The sequence below is a fragment of the Bicyclus anynana genome, chromosome 10 (genome assembly GCF_947172395.1).
Source record: "Bicyclus anynana chromosome 10, ilBicAnyn1.1, whole genome shotgun sequence".
In the NCBI taxonomy this organism is placed as follows: Eukaryota; Metazoa; Arthropoda; class Insecta; order Lepidoptera; family Nymphalidae; genus Bicyclus; species Bicyclus anynana.
Window position 1 is genome coordinate 15559730 of NC_069092.1, and position 23956 is coordinate 15583685.

The 23956-nt window shown below is 34.9% G+C and overlaps 1 protein-coding gene across 1 annotated transcript in view; it reads left to right on the forward strand.

Annotated features, from left to right (window-relative positions):
• The window catches only part of LOC112047591 (uncharacterized), a 119199-nt gene that overhangs the window by 75859 nt on the left and 19384 nt on the right, over positions 1 to 23956 (forward strand). The window contains exons 2-3 of the mRNA XM_024084739.2: positions 13819 to 14027; positions 18868 to 19003. Coding sequence (XP_023940507.2) covers positions 13819 to 14027; positions 18868 to 19003 — 345 coding nt within the window. The remainder of the gene's footprint in view (positions 1 to 13818; positions 14028 to 18867; positions 19004 to 23956) is intronic.

Here is a 23956-nt window from a genome sequence, read left to right on the forward strand (position 1 = left end):
ATGCGGACAGGATGCATAAACGCATTTCCCAGCAACAAAATATAAAAAAAAAGTTCGGGTTCGATCACCGGCTGGGCTGATTGAGGTTTTCTTAATTTGGCCAGGTCTGGCTGGTAGGAGGCTTCGGCCGTGGCTAGTTACCACCCGGCAAAGGCCGTAAAGCGATTTAGCGTTCCGGTACCGGATGTCGTGTAGAAACCGAAAGGGGTGTGGATTTTATTCTACTCCTAACAAGTTAACCCGCTTTCATTTTAGATTGCATCATCACTTACCATCAGATGAGATTGTAGTCAAGGGCTAACTTGTAGAGAATAAAAAAAATACTGGTTAGGTTATATTCTCCCTTTTTCTTATAGTATTAAGAAAAGCCACTACCAACTATTGAAAGTTTACTGTGATTAATGAGAATAGTTGAGAGTACAAATACATAACGAACGGATAACATATAGGTAATAAACAACTAAGAAATAAAAACATTGTGTAATCAATGCAATATTTAATGAACAATGCATTGCAAAGAGTTTTTCCTATCCGAGCCTTACTAAGTCAGCGGTTCTAAAGGTCCTCGATACTAGTAATTAGCATAAAACTAAAAAAATACGCTTTGCAGTAAATGCACATTTCCGATATTATTTCAACAGTGGCCAACCCCCTGTTAATGAAAATACTATAGCCAGCTATAGCTGTTACTGAGTGGTATATAATAAGAATCTCTAGCATAAAATCAGGGACGACTATAAAAGTATTGCGTAAACAACGCAATATTTAACGAACAATGAAAAGTGCGTTGGAAACAGTTTTTAATCTGAGCTTTATTCAAGGATTCCAAAGGTCCACAATGCTAATTAGCATACAATTAAAAAAAAACACTGTAGTAAATGCAGAATCCCTATATTTCAGTCGGGGCGACCCCTATTGTTCGCTGAGCTTTTAATTAAGAGAATCAACTCGTACTACAGTCTTTTCAGATTGAAGAAAGGGTGGCTGTAATAAGATAAGTTATGTGTTACCGCATTGTACCTAATTATACTAATAATAATATAATCGCGAAAGTTTTTATGGATTTTTGTTACTAACGTCGCGACTATGGTATGGATGGTCCAAAATTGTATGGAGCCCAGGATCAGCCATTGTACCCTGGCGGAAATAAAAGAAATTTTTGTTTTTAACTATTTTTGATTACACAAATTTTCGAATTTACTTTAATTTTTTCGAAAAAATATTCATTCTCTCCCAAGAAATGCAACACTAATATGGGTAATAATGGCAGATTGATGAAGTTTTCAATGCAGTAGTCGATTTGACGTTAGCTGTCAATTGTCATGTCATAGTTGCTTTTAAACTCAAAAATTTGGGTTTTAATTTTATTAATTTCTTTTTGTTTAGTTAGATTAGTTTTTTTAGTTTTATTTATTCGCTAATTTAGATTTAAATAAAATCCTTGTATTTTTAAATTTTAATGATACGGGGTACAAGAGTCTGGACCTGAAATGGACCATCTCTTTTATAATGGAGAAAGATTATGCCTTCAATTAAACACAAATATACTACTTTTGAGTACATATGTGTGTGTATGAGTATATGTTCCTGCGATATTTTCGAAAAACTGATGTTAATGATAGTATGAACTCTTTCACGCAGATTTTTTTTTGATTTGGATATCAGCTAGATATTAAGTACAATAACATATATAATTATGTATCGCAGTAATTATACGATTTTAAGCCGAGCTAGTATGAGTGACAGTGATTTATATATTCGAACCTCAAATACATTGGAGAATGCATTCTTAGGAGTGGGCCGTCGTGGCCGAAAAAAAATCAATTTCAGTTTCACTTACACACACACACACACACGCACACACTAACACGCGTTCATGTAAACTTTGTAAAACAATAAAGTTTCATTTCATTTGATTTCATATCAACAAACCAGTTATTTTAAAGTAAACCCAACTGAATACACGCGTTATTGGCTACTATACGCGTAACGCTCAATATTATCGTGAACATGCGAAGGGAAATTCCATTTTCTGGTACATTAGCCGGGAAATCTTGAGCCTTTCCATCTATTTTGCAAAAAAATAGGTAGGGACATGTGAAATATATTACGACTCGCATAGTGAAGACTTGAACATTTCTTCGCACATTTCCTGGTAAAAAATTAACCGATTTTTCCAAACTGACAAACTTTTTGACGGCCTCCGTGGCGCAGTGGTACGCGGTGGATTTACAAGTTGGAGGTCCTAGGTTGGAGCGATTGAGGTTTTCATAATTGGCCTAGGTCTGGCTGGTAGGAGGCTTCAGCCGTGGCTAGTCACCACACTACCAGCAAAGACTTACCGCCAAATGATTCAGCGTTCCGGTACAATGTCGTATAGAAACCGAATGTGGTGTGGTTTTCAATGTTCAATCTCCTCCATAAAAGTTAGCTCGCTTTCATCTTAGATTGCATCATCACTTACCATTAGGTGAGTCATGGACTAATGGTCTGTGATTTCAGTCAGCCATTGTCAAGCTACTGAAGCTAAATAAGTAAAATCCCCAAAATTTTAGTAAGTACGTACGTATTTTTGCAAATATTCTAAAAGAGGTGCTCTAAGAGGTTTTAAATTCTTAATACACGCGTTATTGAGTCCCGCAGAGCCTGAGAAGCAAGATAATGCTCAATATTATGAACATGCGGGGGAAAATCCCATTTTCTGGTACATTACCTACCCGGGACATTGTTTAATATTTTGCCGTATTCTCAGCATCTAGAAAAATAAAGGCGGTCAAGTGCGTAACAAAACATAGTTTTCCGTCCTTGGCCTTCACATGAGATATTTCCGCTGATTTCTGTTTTGTGGAATGGTGACCCCGCATCGGAAAGCGCAGTGTTGGTCGATCCCTACTAGGTGGACCGACGAAATCAAGTGGGTTGCAGAGACGGGTAGCAGCGACAGTGATTGTACTATAATTTTGTGGCAGAGGAAAAACACCTTAAGCAGGTCTCAGGACTTGTGACCTTGGGAGTAGGTTTAAGGGATCCCTTTAGAATGCATCAACAGTCAACACAAACCTTCCCTGCCCGATATGTTCTCCATGCCCACACTAAACAATTTATGATAAACAATAATTACAACACAAAAAATTATTGCACAAAATTACTAAAGCGTCTGGCAGCGTGACGGTGTTTACGCTGCCTAACAAACAACTGAGCTCAAGTCACATTAACACATAGGTTAATTTTCATCCCGGAAAAAATCATGGGTCCCGTGGGATTTGTAAAAAACTAAATTTTACGCGGACGAAGTCGCGGGCGTCCGCTAGTTGATTCATACAGCTACGACTTAGAGTGGTTTAGGTTAAGTTAGGAAAGTTAAGTAGCTACATAACTGATTCGTCGGTTTCGTGATTAGCTTGTACAGCTGCCAATCACGAAATCCAGGTTTTCGTTGCACTGCAGTTGCAGCACTGGGCATTATCCCAGTCTTAGCAACTTATATATTACTGCCTCGATATTATGTTTGTAAACCCCTGTCGTACAATGAATATCTAACAAGCTTCGCATTATATCGTAGGCTGTTTCGATTAGGCCGTTAAATTGATATTTACAAGATTAATAAGCTCACAGCGTTAATACGTAATTAACGTATTATCTGCTTTAGTGGTTCTCCAAATTACGAGTATACATACCCGACTTAAGTCTTATTTGTTTTTCGACGGCCTCCGTGGCGCAGTGGTGTGCGCGGTGGATTTACAAGGTGGATGTCCTGGGTTCGATCCCCAGCTGGGCCGATTAAGATTTTCTTAATTAACTAATATTTTTGTCAAACGCTCCGTTTGTAAGGGATTTGTGTATAGTGACATCATGAAACAGTTGAAATATTCGGGATAATTTCCCGGAAATATACTTTTTCCGGGATAAAAAGTAGCAAAGGTGTCAATCCAAAGTAAAATATATTCCCATTTCAAATTTTAGCCATATTGGTTTTAAAGCCGCAGCGTAAAGGAGGAACAAACATTCGCCTTTATAACATTCAAATAAAACGGCTTACGAATCCTGCGACTGTACACTATCTGTGTGTTATGAATCTATGGTAATACCATATTCCAGAGCACGTTAGTTAAGTAGTGTCATAGTAAGGTTTGTGATTTTTGTGCTCTAGTAAATTTCTAGAATAGGAAAACAGGGTACGCGGCTCGAGGGCGCGCCCGCCTGCCATGTAATGTGGAGCCTCATAATTCATGCCTTAGGAATTTATCTCACGGAATTCTCATACGTTATGCTTTGAAAACAAATTAACATTTCTACTAGATACCATTTTATTTAAATACGTTACTAATTTAAAGCCTTGGTTGGATTTATCACCGAGGGGTGGTGGTTCAATCCTCATCCCGTTGGTCTATTCATGACCTTCGGGGGTTTTCAAATTTTTTTATTTTTTTTTATTTTTTTTTATTTTAATAAATAAATATACTTAAACAATACACATCACTATCTAGCCCCAAAGTAAGCATACAGAGTAGCTTGTGTTATGGGTGCTAAGATAGTTGATATTATAATATTAATATACAATTATATACTACATATAAATACTTATATAATGTGTAAATACACACAGACACTGGAAAACACCCATTGTTCATCACACAAATATTTTCCAGTTGTGGGAATCGAACCCACGGCCGTGGATGCAGAAAGCAGGGTCACTACCCACTGCGCCACGCGGCGGCCGTCTAAATTAAAAAAAAAGGATATTTTCCATATCTTTTAAATATGACCAATATTCTCTTTCCCCTCCAACTATTCGTGAAAGATTGTATTAGGAGTGACCACCACTCCTCGGTGGTGATGAGTCCGACCGCTCTTACCGTTGAGCTATTGAGGCTCTTCTTCTTCCTTTCCAAAAAAACAAAGCTTTGTTTAAACGCCTTTCCACCAGTGCTATAGCTACGCTATTCATTGAAACTAACAATTCTTTTTGCGGATATTATACACATCATTAACAAAATACATAGTCTAGCACATGTTTGGTCAAATGGCAGCTTTAATATTATAATGGACTGGCTGGGAAATAGAAAAGCGGTAGAATTATGTAAATGGTGCTGTTTTGTGCTAGTAATCGTACGTGAATAAACATTTATTTTAGTGTTTGATTATTGTGATGGACTCTGCTTAAAGAACCCGCGAAAAATAAATACCTATGTAATTTTTCCGGGATAAAAATCATCATCATCATCATATCAGCTGATGGACGTCCACTGCAGGTTATAGGCCTTTTGTAGGGACATCCGAACATCACGATACTGAGCCACCTGCATCCAGCGAATCCGTGCGACTCGCTTGATGTCGTCAGTTAGTGGGGGGTCGACCAACACTGCGCTTACTAGTGCGGGGTCGCCATTCCAGCACTTTGGGATCCCAACGTCCATCGGCTCTTCGAACTATATGCCCCGCCCATTGCCACTTCAGCTTCGCAACTCGTTGAGCTATGTCGGTGGCTTTGGTTCTTCTGCGGATCTCCTCTTCTGCGGATCTCTTCTTCTCTCTCTGCGGATTTCTGATTCGATCACGCAGAGGTACTCCTAACATAGCTCGTTCCATCGCCCGCTGTGTGACTCTGAGCCTTCTTATGAGGCACATAGTTAGCGACCAAGTACGACTTAGGATAAATATGTTATTTGTTAATTCAGGCTATAATCTATCTGAATTCTAAATTTTTGCGAATTCAGTTCATTAGTCACGACGTAAATATAATACTTGTATAGTATAGGAAGTTCCGAGGTTTTACCCTCGCAATCCCCGTTCCTCGGTTCCTCCAAATTGTCACTCGGTGACAATGTAGCTTTCCATTGGTGAGAGAACTTTTTAAATCGATGTGGCAGTTTAGCCGTGGAAAACACCCGCCACTTAGTCTGCACAAAATTCAGTTTTCACAAATCTCGCAGGAACTATGTATTTTTCGGGTGTCAATCCTGGGAGTAATCTATCTTCATTCCAATCCATTTTCTTCTTCATACATTCATACGCACTTTCGTATTCATAATAGTATGAAGTATGAATTTTATTGTAAAAGTAGTTTAGTTACTTTTCCTACGGTCACTTCATAAATTAAGCTAAAATTTGGAAACGAATATGATATCTGCAGACTACACAAAGTTATCTATAACGAGGTTTATACCTTTGGGGACCGCTTGTTGCCCGGAAAATATAGACTAGCGCCGATCATGAAATAGGGCATTCAAATTCAATGGAGATAGGCCGCTGGTAATATTTTGAGTGGGTAATTTATATTCGGATTCTGTTCGTAGATACCATACGCGAGCTTTGACTGCCGAGGTATGTAAATAATAATTATATTGTTTGTTGACGTTTTCTGCTTAAACAATTTATTTCATATTTTCTTCTTTATTTCATTTCTTAAAAGGGTTGAAAGAAGACTTTACCGCCCTATCAGCAAAATTTTGCCAGGCTACGCTTACAATGCTAGTTTTGCAGTCAAACATTGAATTGTTGATGAATAAAAAATATTTTATATGTTAATGGGTTGTCCATACAAACATTCATGATATATATTTATCTGGTTTTGAGTTATATACCTAACAAAAGTAAAATTTCTTTAAAGGTCCAACGCCGAATATTGAATTAATCACCAAAGTTCATTTAACATCGGTACATCACCTATTAACACATGGTTAAATTTGAAATGTTCAACTTCTCTTTAAATATTGATACATCTGAAATCGAGTAAGTTATCTGCCGTAAACAAGCCTGTTACGTACTCTCCAGTGACTGCGGACATCGAGTGCAATTACCTATATGTAGAGACACCACGCTTTGTCAAATTATGCGATTTGTCCTGAAATATATACTAATCTAATCGTTATGTAATTAGATACCAATCGCTTAAGAATCCATTATTGGCATATGGCAGGGGCTTGGGCTGCCTTCAGAAAAAAGTGTTCCACATTTATTATTTAAATTATACAACATTTAGATTGTGTTCTTTGATTTAAAAAAATGAATTAAGGAACACAACTGTATCTAAATACACAATTTAATTAGTACTTATTTGCAACTTTAATTACACTGCATAACCCAACAGTTAGGTCAGTTTCAAGTTTTTCTTTATAGTTTTTTAAAGAAATAGAGTAGAAAATGTCATAATCATCTTCTGGTCTTTATCCCAAGTTAGTCTCTAGGGTTGATCAAGTAGGTATGTATTTTTTTTCAATTAGCTCCTATTATACGTCATCTCACCATCTACTTCTTTCACATATTCCAAACTCTATCCCCTTTGGCCTTCCTCTCCTTTCCTCTTCTCTTCTTTATTATTCTCTACTAGTTAGCAATTAACTACAATCTCACCTGATGGTTAATGATGATGCAATCTGAGATGGAAGCGGGCTAACTTATTAGGAGGAGAATGAAAATCCACACACCTTTCGGTTTCTACACGACATCGTACCGGAACGTTAAATCGCTTGGCGTTACGTCTTTGTCGGTAGGGTGGTAACTAGTCACGGCCGAAGCCTCCCACCAGCCATACCTAGACCAATTAAGAAAACTACAATCGGCCCAGCCGAAGGTCGAAACCAGGACCATGTAAATCCACCGCGCATACTACTGCGTCAAAAACATGAATTTTTAACATTCTTCTAGTAATATGACTTTCATTCCTTCGCATCACATACTCATACCCAGATAACTTTTTACTTCTCAACGTTTCTGTCACTGTCGCGACTTTCCAGTAAAAATCAAAATGTATGGTGTTCCTACATAAAACCTCTATCGAATTCGGATATCAATTACTCAGCTTTACCATTCCCATGGGACGCCATTCCAAATAGATACAATGTACGATGCCATGGTAATTTATACCTATAAGTAGCTATGGGGAATAATGAAAGATTGAATATAAAATTATTTAGATAATTTAATAAAAATTATGATTAAGGAATAATAGCTCCAGCTGGCCTATTTACTAATTTGGTCTTTATTAACAACCTATTAAAATAAACATCAAATCAACTGAGAAATGTCAACTACCTACTGTATGATATCCACGAAGGGTTGTCAGTAGGCGCTGGAATGACATTTGTTTCATAAAATTATAATTTTGTGTGTCAACTAATATACTCGTACGTCAAAGTTAAAATTGGAACAGAAGAAAAAATAGGACTATAATTAATTTTATTTAAAAACTTATATGGTATATAGTCAAATTATTTAATAATAAGATAGTAAAAAAATAAAAATAATATTATGAAAATATTTAGAGTAGTTGAAGTAGAATTTATAAGAAATACATTTTACATTTATAAGAAATACATTTCACCGATATCTTCCAAAAGCAGACGACTTAGATATTATCCTATACTTTGATAGAAATGATCTTCTCAGAAGACGATTGTTAAGAAAATCTAAGAAATTCCTTTATTACGAGTAGGTACATACTATTCCGTGTAATTCGTGTTCTCAGAAGTATTTAGTTGCTATTATCACAGTGACTTCATTTAATACGAAAATGAAAATGTAATTCACTTTTTAACCGACTTCATGTTTGTTGCCTCGTAACTTCGTCATTTATTAACCAATTTTGAAATTTATATATTATTTAAAAGAGTATACTTCCAGATTGGTCCCATTTCATTTTCATTAAAATCTGTTCAGTAATTTTGTGAAAAAATCAAAATAACTAAAATTCGTCATTCCATTTTAATTATGTTAAATAAATTATCTGCCGAGCATGCTTTTTTGAGAATTGCGCAATTTTATTTTAATTGCTCGGAAAAGTTCTTCTAGGCCATAACAGGAAAAATCGGATCACTTTTTGCGGTGATTCTGTAGGGACGTAACCGATCTATAGTATGAAATTATCATTGGTTATTACAAATTGAGATTTCTTATTCTTGGAATTGTCCTCGCTGTAAGATAAAATGCCTTTTATGATTTTAATGTTCCCATACTATTTAATTTAATTAGAACACTTTAGACAATATCTGTGATTTGAATATAATTATAATTATTTAGCTACTAGGTAAGCATTTAACTAGCTTCAAGTCTATTTCTTGCATAGGTAATAAAGTTAGCTTAATTATCTTCAAAATTTCACTAAAGTTTGATAGTTTAAAGGAGTGTTCAGACGACAGATTATTCATTAGAATTGCTATCTAGCATTTGTCTACAATGAGTTTATTGTTAAACTTTTTATGAATTCTACATTTTAGAATTTCATGATCTTATCTGAAGTAATATATTTTACTGTAACCGCCGATTCATATATAAAGAATAAGTTTGGAGCATAAATTGATTAAGTTTTAATAGTATCTGTTAGCATTATAAATTTTAATTGAATTTGTTAACATTTTTTTGTTTTTATGTAGGTAGACAAATTATTTATTGATAAAAATGACTATATAGTAGGTGTTATATATATTATTATTATATGATGAATAATAGATTGACGCAGTACGTAATAAATTATTATTATTATTATTATATATAGTTATAACCCTTATATAGGGATATATTATTTTATACCTAAACATAGTTATACGTTCGGTAAGCGATTCATTACTAAGGAATTTTATAATATGGCACAAGTTTAGTGTCAAAATAATGTTCCCGAAAAAATAGTAAAAATGTCGTAATAAAATATTACGGCCCCATCCATTTTACTGTAATATATAATACACAAATAACTTTTATAATTATACGTAATTTATTATGATTTGTTGAGTTAAGATAAAAGATAGTAAAAGATAGAACCTCTTCTTGAAAAATAGTGTAATAAATCAAAACGCATATATTTTTAATTAGCGGACGCCTGTGAATTCATCGACGTGAAAGCGTATGAAGGATTTTCATACTTTCAACCTATATACTTTAATTTTTAAAAAATCTTCTACTACTATACACTTTTTAGTTAGTAGGTAATTGTGGCTGGGCATTGGTTAATGTATTATTTTTGCACGAGTACAACATATAGGAGTATTTAAATTACCTATAAGCTGTCTCGGCAAACGTTGTTCTATCCAAAGTATTAAAATCGCGAACGATATTTTATTTTCTTACACTTACTAAGTATACAAAAAATATTTAAAAAACGGTCTTACTTTAATCGGAGGATTACGACTACAAACAAGGTGACACGAGTTTTTTTATATCTATACTAATTATATAAAGAGGTAGTTTGTGAGTTTGTATGGTTGTAACCAATTTGAATATTCTTTTACCAATAGAAAGAAGTTTTTCTAGTACTCCATAAAATTAGCTTATTTACTACCCAAACATCATAACTTAAAGAAAACTCCATCCTTAAAGTATCATTATCAACCCATATTCGGCTCACTGCTGAGCTGGAGTCTCCTCTTTAGGCCAATAGTCCACCACGCTGGCCCAATGCGTATTGGCAGACTTCACACACGCAAATTTTCTGGTATGCAGGTTTCCTCACGATGTTTTCCTTCATCGTCTGAGGCACATGATATTTAATTTCTTAAAATGCACACAACTGAAAAGTTGGAGGTTCATGCCTCGGAGCGGATTCGAACCCACACCTTCCGGTATCGGAGGCAGAGGTCTTATCCACTGGGCTATCACGGCTTCATCCCTAAAGTATAGGTTAGAATAATAAGCAGACCTTATTCAAATATCGGCATCCCCTAGGCCAAAGAGTAGAGAGAGGTATACAAAATATATAATATGCAAATTAAAGTTATACAATGAAGTATGTGAGGGTAAAATCCAGTGAAGTCACTGATATATTAAAGTATGGATATACTATTGTGAAAATCAAAACCCGGCCAATAACTTGTTACAAGTTTGAATTACGAGTAGTAACTCCAGACATAAAGCATACCAGACCTACATAGTTCCCGTTCCCTTGGGAATACGGGTATAAAACATAACAAACGTGACTTTCTAGTAGTAAAAAAAATTCAAAATCCAGAGATTATATATACCCTACAACCTCGCAATCCTTTACCTATTTATGATATTGGTATAGGTAGACTAAACACAGCAAACGTTATTTTTCCTTATACATTTTGAGGTGGTGCCTGCCTGTGGTGGTGGTGGTAAGTTAGATTACAAAAATAAATAAGTTGGTACTCTTAGCAGAAGCTTCATAAGTGGATTTAAAAAATATAAGAAAACCGATGTTGAACAAAGGTTTAACAATATTTGTCATTACAACATAATTAACAAATAAAAATGTAACCAAAATGAGATCCTAGAATAACAGAGAATGCCTTGAGTGGAATCACGCACTTGTGAACGTTGTGTGTAGGGTTTAAGGATCCTTTGACAGTAGACAAACACTCCCCTTTTCCACTCAAGTCACTCTCCCCAACTATCCCAAGTAACCCATAAATTACACAACAAGAAATGTGGACGGCTCGAACGCCACGAGACTGCTATTTCCTACAATACAATATTAAAAATCAATGCGCTCCAACTACAGTATGGATACTGTAACTTAAGGAAAAATGCAATTTTTATCAAAATAGGTACAAACAGGTAGTATAGGTAGGTTAATGGTATATAGAATTAAGTGTGTTTGAAGTCGGTTTATTTTTTTTTAAATGTATATTAGTTTATATGTAATTGTTATTTACCAGTATATCAACGTCTTCGGGGGTCGGATTGTAATGGGAGGTCTCTGCGATGACATTTTGTTTTAACTGCCGCACAAACTCGGCCGAATTAAATGTAGCGCATATCTTATTGAAGTTTTCGTATTAACCCTCAACTGGCGACAATGCTACACATTCCTAGAGAGATTGTAGAAGTAATATCTTTCGACCTCTCTGTTGAGGGATAGCACGTCTTATAACGTACAAGACGAAATATTTTAATTGATATTACTGAATTTTTTTAAAACCGATATATTTTCATTTTGTAATTTTAGTTTTGAAAACTATTCATATTAATTGGTTAGAATATTATATTCTAAACAGAAAAATATTATACCTCGCCAAAAAAGGAACTAAGTTTTTCATTATCACGCACTATAAAAATAGGGCTAAAATAAAATGCTTTTTTTTAAAAGCATCCTGCTTTTAAAAAAAAACATTTTAATTTTTAGTGTATAGTAGGTACGTATTAAGACCATCATATGGCAACTGTCACCGTACCCATGCTATCTGAAAGACACTTTATCAATGCAAAGAGCGCCCGAAATAGGTATTGTGAAAACATTTCTCCGATGTTTTTTTTGTAATTTTTAATAGTGGTTTGTATTATATTTTAAATATTGTTGAATATTAATAATAAACGTGTAAGTAAATAAATGAAGCCGTGATAGCCCAGTAGATATGACCTCTGCCTCCGATTCCGGAGTGTGTGGGTACGAATCCGGTCCGGGGCTTTTAGTTGTGGGCATTTTAAGAAATAAAATATCACGTGTTTCAAACGGTTAAGGAAAACATCGTTAGGAAATCTGCATACCAGAGAATTTTCTTAATTCTCTGCGTGTGTGAAGTCTGCCAATCCGCATTGGGCCAGCGTGGTAGACTATTGGCCTAACCCCACTCATTCTGAGAGAAAACTCGAGCTCAGCAGTGAGCAGCAGTAAATAAATGAGAGTAAGGAAACAATAGCGAAAACTCATTTAAAATTAATAAATCCTTAAAGCGTCGGTATATTTTAATGAACGATTACATTTTCAATACGAACCTTCGATGAGGTGTACCAAAGTGAGTAAAATATTAATGAGTTTTCAAATAGCATTTTATATTACTTATATTTTTTTTTATTCATTGAATTAAATTTTATTGAATAATATTTTTATTAATTAAAATATACCTAGGTATTTAATTAATGAAGTTTGAAAGTACCTTTCTTGTTCATGGTACTATTGATTGCTTTACGTGTATGGCAATGTTTTTTCATTCACATACCATGTGGAGTGGATACTTGACTCTAACAAAACTTACTAATATTTTAAAAACGTTTCCTAAATCGGATTCTATCAATATTTATCGACGGATCGAAAAATATTGATAGAAGACCCCTCATATCTTTCAAATATCTAATATCCAAAGATACCCTACACTATGAAATAAACGAGAAAAAAATTCTTCCCCACTTTACGTAAGGCTTTGCGTAAGGAAGGGAGGTTTTACGTAAAGATGGAAGGACCCTAAAAAAATATTTTTCAAGATTTTATTTTGACGAATATGTCCACAATTTGAATGTACATACTCAATACTTACGCTATGCTTTCTAGTAGTAATAGTTTCTGCGCTAAACCGCGGACAGACAGACGGACGGACGGACGGACAGACATACGTATATGGTGAAACTACAAGGGTTCCATGTAGACTACAGAGCCCTAAAAACTAAATACACAGATAAAGTAGACAACTAAGTTTTAATGTTTTTTCCTAGCGAAACGAACCATTTACAAAAATTACGTTAAAACTAAGTTACGTATTAACCACGTCCAAATATATTTCAGCCGTGCATACAACGAAATAAAAATGTAACAAAGTTAACTTTATTTGCAGTTTATTTCGTAACAGATAGGCAACATTATTTCGCCGTATGCTTTCACTTTTTATTTAGTGAGCAATACTTATTTTTTTTTTTACAACTACTTTGAGTATGGGCATACTTTGACGTGGTATCACATGAGTTTGAGCTGTGTTTCTAAATTAATTACTATTTTACTACTAACTTATAAAAGTGCTTTACAAGTTTAAGGTGATAGCTCATTAGAGCCACCCGGGATCCGACCCGCACCGCCTCGTTGCTAGACGTTCACTTGTAGTCGACAGGTAAACAGGTTTTTTTTTTTAATATTTAAAGATATTTTTTCTTTTCCAGGTGTCACAAGTTTACGAGACGTCAAACTCCTCGTGGAGCCTTCAATAGTCATCAAGGGAGGGACAGCGGCTCTCATTTGCTCGAGAGATATGCAGGGGGCCCCCCTCTACTCCGTCAAGTGGTACCGCGGGAACCACGAGTTCTTCAGATATACGCCAATGGAGCATCCAGATACCATGGTCTTTGGGCTACCTGGTATTTATGTTGATGTGAGTCATTTGGTATACCAATCATTCAAATAAATCATTATTTTTAGCCAATTTTAATGGTTTCTTAAAGGTGCAGGGATATGATGCTTAGACGCACTATTCTCACGACCTTTTTATTCTGCTCCTCTTCTTTAAATCCTTATTAATTTGCCATAATAGGGATGATGTCAGTTTTTGAAATTGTATATAAATTAAGAGTATGCTAATAATAAAGCAATTTTGTAAAAGGAACAGGGTATCTGCGATCATTACTTTCGGAGCTACAGGGATTTAAAGAGTCAGATTTGCGGCGCTGCCGCGGATCCCTGAAAAACGCCCCATACAAAATGGCTCGAACTAATGACGTATAGCAAATACGCAATGTAATGATCGTTAGATTTGTATGCGCGTTCAAACAAAATTACTAATATCTTTGTTATTTGTTCTTTTATAGTTCATATATTAAAAAATGTCACATTTAATGTCGACCTTATTACAAATGAAATATTAAAACAACTTCCAAAAGAGGCAATTGTATTCTTAACATCGCTTTTTAATGGAATTTTAAGAGTACAATATTTCCCACTACTATGGAAAGTATCACAAATACTAATGATACCAAAACCTGGAAAACCGCCTACTGAAATCACTTCCTACAGACCAATCAGTTTGCTGCCGATTCTTTCAAAATTATTTGAGAAACTTCTCTTGCGAAGAATTTTACCAATATTAAATGCCAATGATGCAATACCAAACCATCAATTCGGATTTCGGCAGCAACACTCTACTGTTGAACAGGTACATAGGGTTTGCAATAAAGTAAGAGAAACATTAGAAAATAAAGAATATTGCTCATCAGTTTTTCTCGATGTCCAACAAACCTTTGATCGAGTCTGGCATGATGGTCTTTTATATAAAATAAAAACACATATCCCTCATAGTTATTACTTGTTACTGAAGTCCTATCTATCAGAGCGATTGTTCCAGGTAAAGGAAATAGATGTAACATCTAAATTTTATGAAATAAAGGCTGGAGTTCCGCAGGGTTCAGTTTTAGGGCCTGTGTTGTATACCTTATACACATCAGATCTTCCAGAGGTGAAAGGGGTTACAACTGCTACATTTGCCGACGACACTGCGGTTCTATCTAGCGACAAAGACCCTGCAATTGCTTCAAGGTCACTTCAAAAAGGCTTAGAAGCAATATCCAAATGGCTTCATGCAAATAAAATAAATGTCAGCACTTCCAAGTCTGTGCAAGTCACTTTTACGCTGCGTAAAGAAAACTGTCCTCCTGTATTCCTAAATGGAATTGAGCTTCCACATAAAGAGAGTGTCAAATACCTGGGATTGCACCTTGATAGGCGTTTGACTTGGCACCACCATATCAAAACAAAGAGACAAGAGGTTAACTTACGATACAAGAACATACACTGGATAGCAGGTCGGAATAGCAAACTATCCATTGATAACAAACTCTTGCTATATAAGGTACTATTGAAGCCGGTCTGGATGTATGGCATCGAGCTCTGGGGAAGTTCCAGTAACTCTAACATATCCATCCTGCAAAGGACCCAAAACCTAATTTTGAGAAGGATCTGTGGTGTTCCGTGGTTTATAAAGAATAACGAGATTCATGAGGCACTAAAGGTGGAAACTGTCTACGAAGAGATTGACAGAGTCTCGCAAAAGTATAAAACACGACTGATGAGTCATCCAAATGTTCTGGCTTCAAAACTGATTTACAGGACATATCAGAGCAGGCTTAAAAGAAAGCACATTATTACATAGACATATTATTATAAAAACAATGAGGGGATGTTCTCACTGGGGAATACACTCGAAAAGAGAAGTCATCATAGAACATATCTGCTTATAGTTCTTACTGATCGCAGATAAACCCAGAGAAAAAAAAAAAAAAAAAAAAAAAAAAAAAACATTTAATGTAAGGAAGCTAAAACTGTGTGAATTTTCATCTAATTACGATAAAATATTTTTAATAGATTTATAAATTTTATAATCTCATTTATTTTGCAAATATACAGACAATCTTTGCTTTTTATGTATAAATTAGTTAACATTGACCCTATTTACCCAAATGTATCATAAAAATCAATATATTCAGACCTAGTCATCATCCCCATTAATTAGTCTCTATAAAAACTGGATTTTTATTAACGTAAAATAAAAATAATTTATAAATACTTCCTAGAGGATAATGTACAAGTTGGTACTAAATTATACGATCAAAAAATAAAATGTGGCTACAATTATCTATGAGTACATAAGGTAATGGCGCGTGTCTCAAAAGATTACTAAGTTTAGCAGCGCTATTCCTTTCATAAAAGAATATTCATTATGCCGTTTGAATATCCCGCAGATAAATAAACCCAAAAGGGACGGTAAACAAGTTCCGAGAAACTTTGTATATGGGCGTCGATGAACTTTGTGAATAAAATGCTTATGAATAGCATATTATTAAAATTATCCTATATAGGTATTATGAGGAGAATGAATGTGAGGTTCATTGACCTTACAATACAATACAACAACTCCAACATCACACTAATATTATATAGGCGAAAGTTTGTGTAAGTATGTTTGTATTTTACGCTGTGGCTACAGAAGCGATTTGGCTGAAATTTTGAATGGAAATAGATTTTACTCTGGATTAACGTACTGGACTGGATTAAAGTAGCCTATGTTACTTTTCATCCCGGAAAAATCCATGGTTCCCGCAGGATTCGTGAAAAACTAAATTTCACGCGGACGAAGTCGCGGGCGTCCGCTAAACTAGCTAAATTAATATGTTTAAGATACTCAAGAAAGATAACATGATTTTTTGAGGAAATTTCGTTTTATTAAGTTTTTAAACATTTATTCATATTCAATAACTATGTTGTTAATTAGACGTTTTGTATGAAAACCATTTAACTGAATTGAAAGAAACATGGCTATTTATAAAAATGGGTTAAATCTTTGCTAACAGATATATGAAGTAGTATCAGGTACCATCCAATATTGCGAATGTATCCATAGCTATACATATTTTTCGAATAAAATTCTCGGGATTCGAAAATCGAGATACAGAATATGGGCGTGTTTTGTCTAAGGTAGCAGATTGAATCGCTGGCGAACTGATTGGCGCCGGAATTGCTGACGTGTTCTCTTGACGACCTCTGGGGACTGTATTTTTTTTTACATGGACATCTTTTTTGATTTCGTTCAGAAATAATATTTTTGTTTTGTTCGTAAAAATGTTTGACGGCCTTCGATCCCTGACTAGGCGGATTGAGGTTTTCTTCATTGGTCCAGGTCTGGCTGATGGGAGGATTCAGCCGTGGCTAGTTACCAACCTACCGGCAAAGATGTACCGTCAATCGATTTAGCGTTCCGGTATGATGTCGTGTAGAAACCGAAAGGGTTGTGAATTTTCATTCTACTTCTAACAAGTTGGTCCGCTTCCATCTTAGATCACATCATCACTTACCATCAGGTGAGATTGTAGTCAAGGGCTAATTAGTGAAGAATAAAAAATAATGCATAGTCGTGTTTATTTTGAAGTCAAAATTCAACTTGGCTTAGTTTGTAAGACGTTTAAAATTTTGAATTTTGACGTACAGCGAATTTATCCATAAATGTACTTTGAAACAAATCAATATATCAATTCAAACCAGTAGATCCTGAAATTAGCGCGCTCTATGAAACAAGAAAACTTTAACTCAATAAAATTAGTAAGGATTTAATAAAATATCTCTCCGAGACGCCTCAAGGGATACGAACGAACATTGTACGGATTAAGTAATGAATTTTAGCTTAAATGTTAATGTTGTTCTATTTCTGATAATTCCTACTTCACTGTATACATACACTAATTAACTTCCTTTCTTTCCTTAACTCAACTCAAACGTATTTATAACATTTTCAAGGAAAACCCTATCACGTTGCTTAAATGTATACTTTGACAGGGTTAGATTAATAATGGTTGACTCTATCAGATGGTAATGATATTGACTGTGAGTGACGGATTAACGTCCTTTTTGAAGTAAGAGGGCGTAGCGTTCAACTTCACAACTGAAGGGCTGAGAATTTCTTGGAATAGAGAAAGGCTTCATTTGATAGCCAACCTAGGATTCGAACCAAGGACATCAAAACCGTAGCCACTTAGTTAGTGTAGTGTAAGGATACAGGATATTGTATTTTTTGACTAGCTGACGCCGCGCGGTTTCACCATAGTTCCCGTTCCCGTAGGAATACAGGTATAATATATAGCCTTCCTCGATAAGTGGGCTATGTAACACTGAAAGAATTTTTCAAATTGGACCAGTAGTTCCTGAGATTAGCGCGTTTAACCAAACAAACAAACTCTTCAGCTTTATAATATTAGTATAGATATAATTTTCGGTGTGTAAGTTTTACGTCGTCTCTCTCAAAACACGACAAAAAATTTTGTTGGTGAATTTGAGAGCGATACAAGCCCAAAGATAATTGGTCTGAGTGATCACTTGAAAAGGATTTTTGATATTACTGACCAAAGATTTTCTAATTAATATGTCTTATTGCCGTGACAGTCCAGTGAATATGATCTCCACGTCCGATTCCGGAGGGTGTGGGTTTAAACCGGTCCGGGGCATGCACCTCCAATTTTTCAGAGAACGAGTCACATACGGTGAAGGAAAATATCGTAAAGAAACCTGCATACCAGAGAATTTTCTTAATTCTCTGCGTGTGTGAAGTCTGTCAATCCGCATTGGGCCAGCATGGTCGACTGTTTGCCTAACCCCTCTCATTCTGAGAAGAGACTCGAGCGCAGCAGTGAGCCGAATATGGGTTAATAATGATGATGAACTTACATTTGCAGATGAATCGTTCGAATGGGACACAGGTAATGCTTCGGCACTTGGAACTGGGTCTCTCAGGCAACTTCAGCTGCGAGGTCACCGCTGATTCGCCTTCCTTCGCCACGCAAATTACCACGAAGTACATTGATGTTATAGGTAAGGATATTTTAATTAATGTCGATAGTCCATGAATCACATGTAATACATTTTGGTAAGAATTGTTCATAATTTTCATTATAAATGATACAATCATTTACATAAACTTGACTACCAGAGGAGATATTAAAAAAAATAGGGAGACATTATCTATTTATTTAGACAGAAACAAATAACATATTATGATATATACTATACTGGAAATACAGATTTAAAACATAAATATCAATAACTGGCTTGTACACTACACAGTAGAAATAGTTACTTAGAATATAAACAGAACAAAACACACTATTAAACAATATAAACTAAAAATAATATAAAATAATAAAGAAAGCAAAAATGAACAAAGAAGAGAGAGCAAATTAATAGCAAAGTAAAGCAAACTTAATCTTTAACTTCCATGCACAGGGAGTTGATAACATTACGACGGAAGCAGATCGTTTTTGAATTAAAAAGTTGATGTCTTAATTTTTTAGATGCAGAGAATTAAATTACATACAAATTCGATTAATACCTAGCATAGCATAATAATAATAGGAATGCCTAGCAACTTAAGTACGGTAGTAAGGTGTAGGAAATACGTTGTACTTGCGAACTGAGCGACTGGGTACTTTGTAATTGTTATACCATAATTTTTGACAAAATTGTGGTGTCATGTTCACATACGCAGAGAATTAAGAAAATTCTCAGATAGGTATACACACAGGTTTCCTCACGATGTTTTTCCTTCATCGTTTGAGACACATGATATTTATTTTCTTAAAATGCACACAACTGAAAAGTTGGAGGTTCACGCCACGGACCGGATTCGGACCCTCCCGAATCGGGGACAGAGGTCATCTACTGGGCTATTACGGCTCTCTTCTCTTCTCTATATTCCTAATTGGCTTTAATGTTGTTTGGTGGTTTCAGTCACGACTAATTACTACCCTATTGGCAAAGACCGTATAATCGTGCTAATAATATATACACGAAAGTTTTTATAGATCCATGGATGTTTGTTACTTTCATGCAAGGACTACTTAATGGATTAGGCTGCAATTTAAAATGGAAATAGATTTTATCCTGGTGTAAAATTTACTTTTATCCCGTAAAATTTCGACAAATCTCAGAGAAAATATGAAATTTTATTGAAAACAAGAAATATGGAGGCAGAAAATATGAGTAGGTAATGTTTAAAAATCTATACTTTAATATTATAAACGCGAAAATAAATCTGTCAGTCCTTTTCAGGCCTAAACCGCTGTACCGATTTATAAAAAATTTGGTATAAAGATAAAGTGCACTTTGTAGCACAATATAGGCTACATTTCCCGGAATAATCCACGGTTTAGAAAAACAGATCTTAATAAGACATAGCTTAATCTGTAGGATAGATGAAAAATGAAAGTCACGAAAAATAATACATTTAATTAGTTCTAAAAGTGACTTGCCAAACATCTCTTGCTTCCCAAACCATCGACTCACACTTTCCAATTTACGGCCTCATAAATACAAAATATTGGACTTTGAAAGACGTACTTTAACACTAAGTTGTAAACGTTGTACAAAATTTTAAACCCAGTTAGAGTTGAGGCTAACACGACTTGCGAGTTCTTAGTAGTTATGTAACTTTGTGAAGTTCTGCTTCGGTACAAAAATGGTGTTCCCAGAAATAGAAGTTTCACTGTACTTGGTTTTGAAGACCTTAGTCAAGCTGCAAAGTCTTCTAATTTTGCTTTACTAGCCTCAATAGAAATACGCAGACTACTCTTGAGAGTTCTTGGGTTCGATCACATACTATAGGTCTTAGGTTAGGTCATACTTAGGTCATATACCCTCGGCCTTATTTGAGTGTTAAATGAAATATTAGTGATCCTACTAATATTATAAACACGGAAGTTTGTATGGATGTTTGGATGTTTGTTGCTCTTTAACGCCGCAACTACTGAACCGATTTATCTGAAATTTGGAATGGGAATAGATTCTCTGGATTAACATATAGGCTACTCTTTGTTCCGAAAAAAAAACAATGGTTTTTTAGAGATTTGCAAAAAACTGATGATTTTGATAGTATTAATGTTTGTTACTCTTTCACGCCGCGGCTAACGAACCGAATCACCTGGAAATTTGAAATAGAGATAGACTATAGTCTGGATTAACACATAGGCTACATTTTATCTCGGAAAAAATAATGATTCCCACGGGATTTGTAAAAAACTGAATTACATGTAGACGAAGTCGCGGGCGTCCGATAGTGCTTCATAAATACATGGCTTGGTTCTTTATAAAAAGTTATATTTGTCATGTCATTAAAACTGATAAGTTTGGTATGTGAAGCATTACCTTATTGAGGCTTACCAGTACTTGTAGCTTTTGATAGGATCTAAAATACTTTTCATCCATTTACCTACCACTTCAGTGAAATTGGAATCTTGGAGTATTACTGCTCTATCTAATATATAAAAATAAGTATTAATAATGATTATTATTGGTATTTATCCTCTTCTGTTTGTTAATCTGTTTATTTATCCTCTTCTGTTTGTTAATAATGTTCTGTTTGTTCCTAAATATTGTATTATGCAATAATAACCAGTGCACAGTAAAACTAACTGTGGTTTGTGTTGCACTATGATTAGGCTTAATTTCAATGTGTTGTTTGTTGAATAATAAATAAATAAAAAAAAAAAGTCGGGTTTTCCTTCCTGACGCTATAACTCCAGCACGCACGAACCGATTTCCACGGTTTTGCATTCATTGGAAAAGTCTCGGGCTCCGTGAGGTTTATAGCAAAAAAAAGGGGTAGGGTAGGGTATGGGTAGGCGTAAGTCAAAGCGAAGCTTGACCGAGTCCGCTAGTTTTAGTATAATAATTAGTTGCATTTACTAGAACGTTGGCTTTAAAGCGTTTAAACGGTTCTTGACGGCCTCCGTGGCGTAGTGGTATGCGCGGTGGATTTACAAGACGGAGGTCCTGGGTTCGATCCCCGGCTGGGCAGATTGAGATTTTCTTAATTTGTCCAGGTCTGGCTGGTGGGAGGCTTCGGCCGTGGCTAGTTACCACCCTACCGGCAAAGACGTACCGCCAAGCGATTTAGCGTTCCGGTACGATGCCGTGTAGAAACCGAAAGGGGTGTGGATTTTCATCCTCCTCCTAACAAGTTAGCCCGCTTCCATCTTAGACTGCATCATCACACTTACCATCAGGTGAGATTGTAGTCAAGGGCTAACTTGTAAAGAATAAAAAAAAAAAAAACTAATCGAATTAATAAAAAATCTAGAGAATATTTTTTCACTTCATCAAACGTGTATGAGAGATAAAAAAGTTAATTCTAGAACATTTTAATTAAGTTTCTTTGAATCTAATTAAAATTTTTCTTCTTACTTTGTGTATATTTTCATCGGAAAATGTCTACTTGTTGAAAATTTTTAAATTAATCTACAATATTATAGATTAAAATAATGGATTTGTAGATAATATTTTTAGATTGTAAATGTTCTTGAAATTATTTAAGTAATTATAGTTTCTTATCATCTATCCCATGGTGTGGGGTATCGTTATCGGTATGTTTGTGCATTCATTATGGTTTTAAAGAGCTAATTTAATCTACGGAACCCTACATCGTGCGTGGTCCTACACGAACCTGGGCGGTTTTTTATTACGAATAACTACTGTCGAAAATAATACGGAAAAAAAATTGGAATGAACGCATATACAGATTACACACACATTCAAGTAAGTACTTAACAACAAATATATATATACAAAAAAAACTGTTGTACTCTAGTGTCACCCACCGTAGAAATGAAAAAAATTAAAAATATAATATTCTTCATAAAGTTCTTGATTTATTATACTAAAAGCTATTCATTCTACACGAGTATATTCGTTGTGTGAATACGTAGTTCTTACTTACACGGAAAATACCTACTTACTACTAAGGATTAGATATACATGCCGTATATTGCGATTGCTGTATATATATATATATATATATATTATAATCTCCCACTAACTGTAATATACAGTGTAGGAATTGCCACCATAAAGATTTTCTCTCGTAGTATAACTGCGAACGAATTTGTAACGAATTGCCCGCAATATTATTGCCTTTTATATTACAATATTGAATTCACGTTAGATTTCGGTTTGTACGTTTCACTCGGTTGCCATTTTATTGTGTTACATTGTGTTATATTTATAAGGAAATCTTGTTATTTGTGGAGGAATGTCACAATACATTTTTGTACGTTTGTTTTTGTTCCCGGGGAAAAATGTCGTTCTTTGTTTTGCGTCGTTCTGTGTTTGGTGGAGTACCTACGTTTTTATGAAAAATGTTTTATGGCGAAAATGAAATGGCTTTAAATTTTATTGCTTACCTAAGGTAGAAAAATGTCTGGCATCTTTACTAGTTTTTTTTTGTTTTTATTTTTCATTTCGATATTCATTTGGATATATAAATTTATTTGGATATTCGTTCTAATATAAAGTTGAATAGGGTAGTAAAGTTAAACAATATTAATTTCATATAGTACATGGAATAAGGGTCCAAAATATATCGAATAAAATTTAAGGATTTCGTAAAAAAACTGCAGTTTAGTAGTTGTAGAGATTGCTTTGCCAAACATTCCTAAAGACCATGGTCAAAGATTTTGACTTTGACCATGGTCTGTATGTTTGGCATAACCAACTCCTTAACTATTATCTTATCCTTGCGTCGTATTCCTCATTAATGAGGGTCGTGACCCCTAACACAAGCTTGCTTCTTCATGATGTCGCTCGGCTTTTTGCGATTTGCAGAGCCTCGTGTATTTTGGTGTCAAGAGTGGCGCTGATTTGGTTGGACCAATGCAATTATTATACGTTTTAATTATTATACGTTTTATTTATTTGTATTTTATACCTGTGACTTATTTATATCATTTAAATACTCTTATCAAACCACGCTTTCTGGGATTTCATACTATCTTT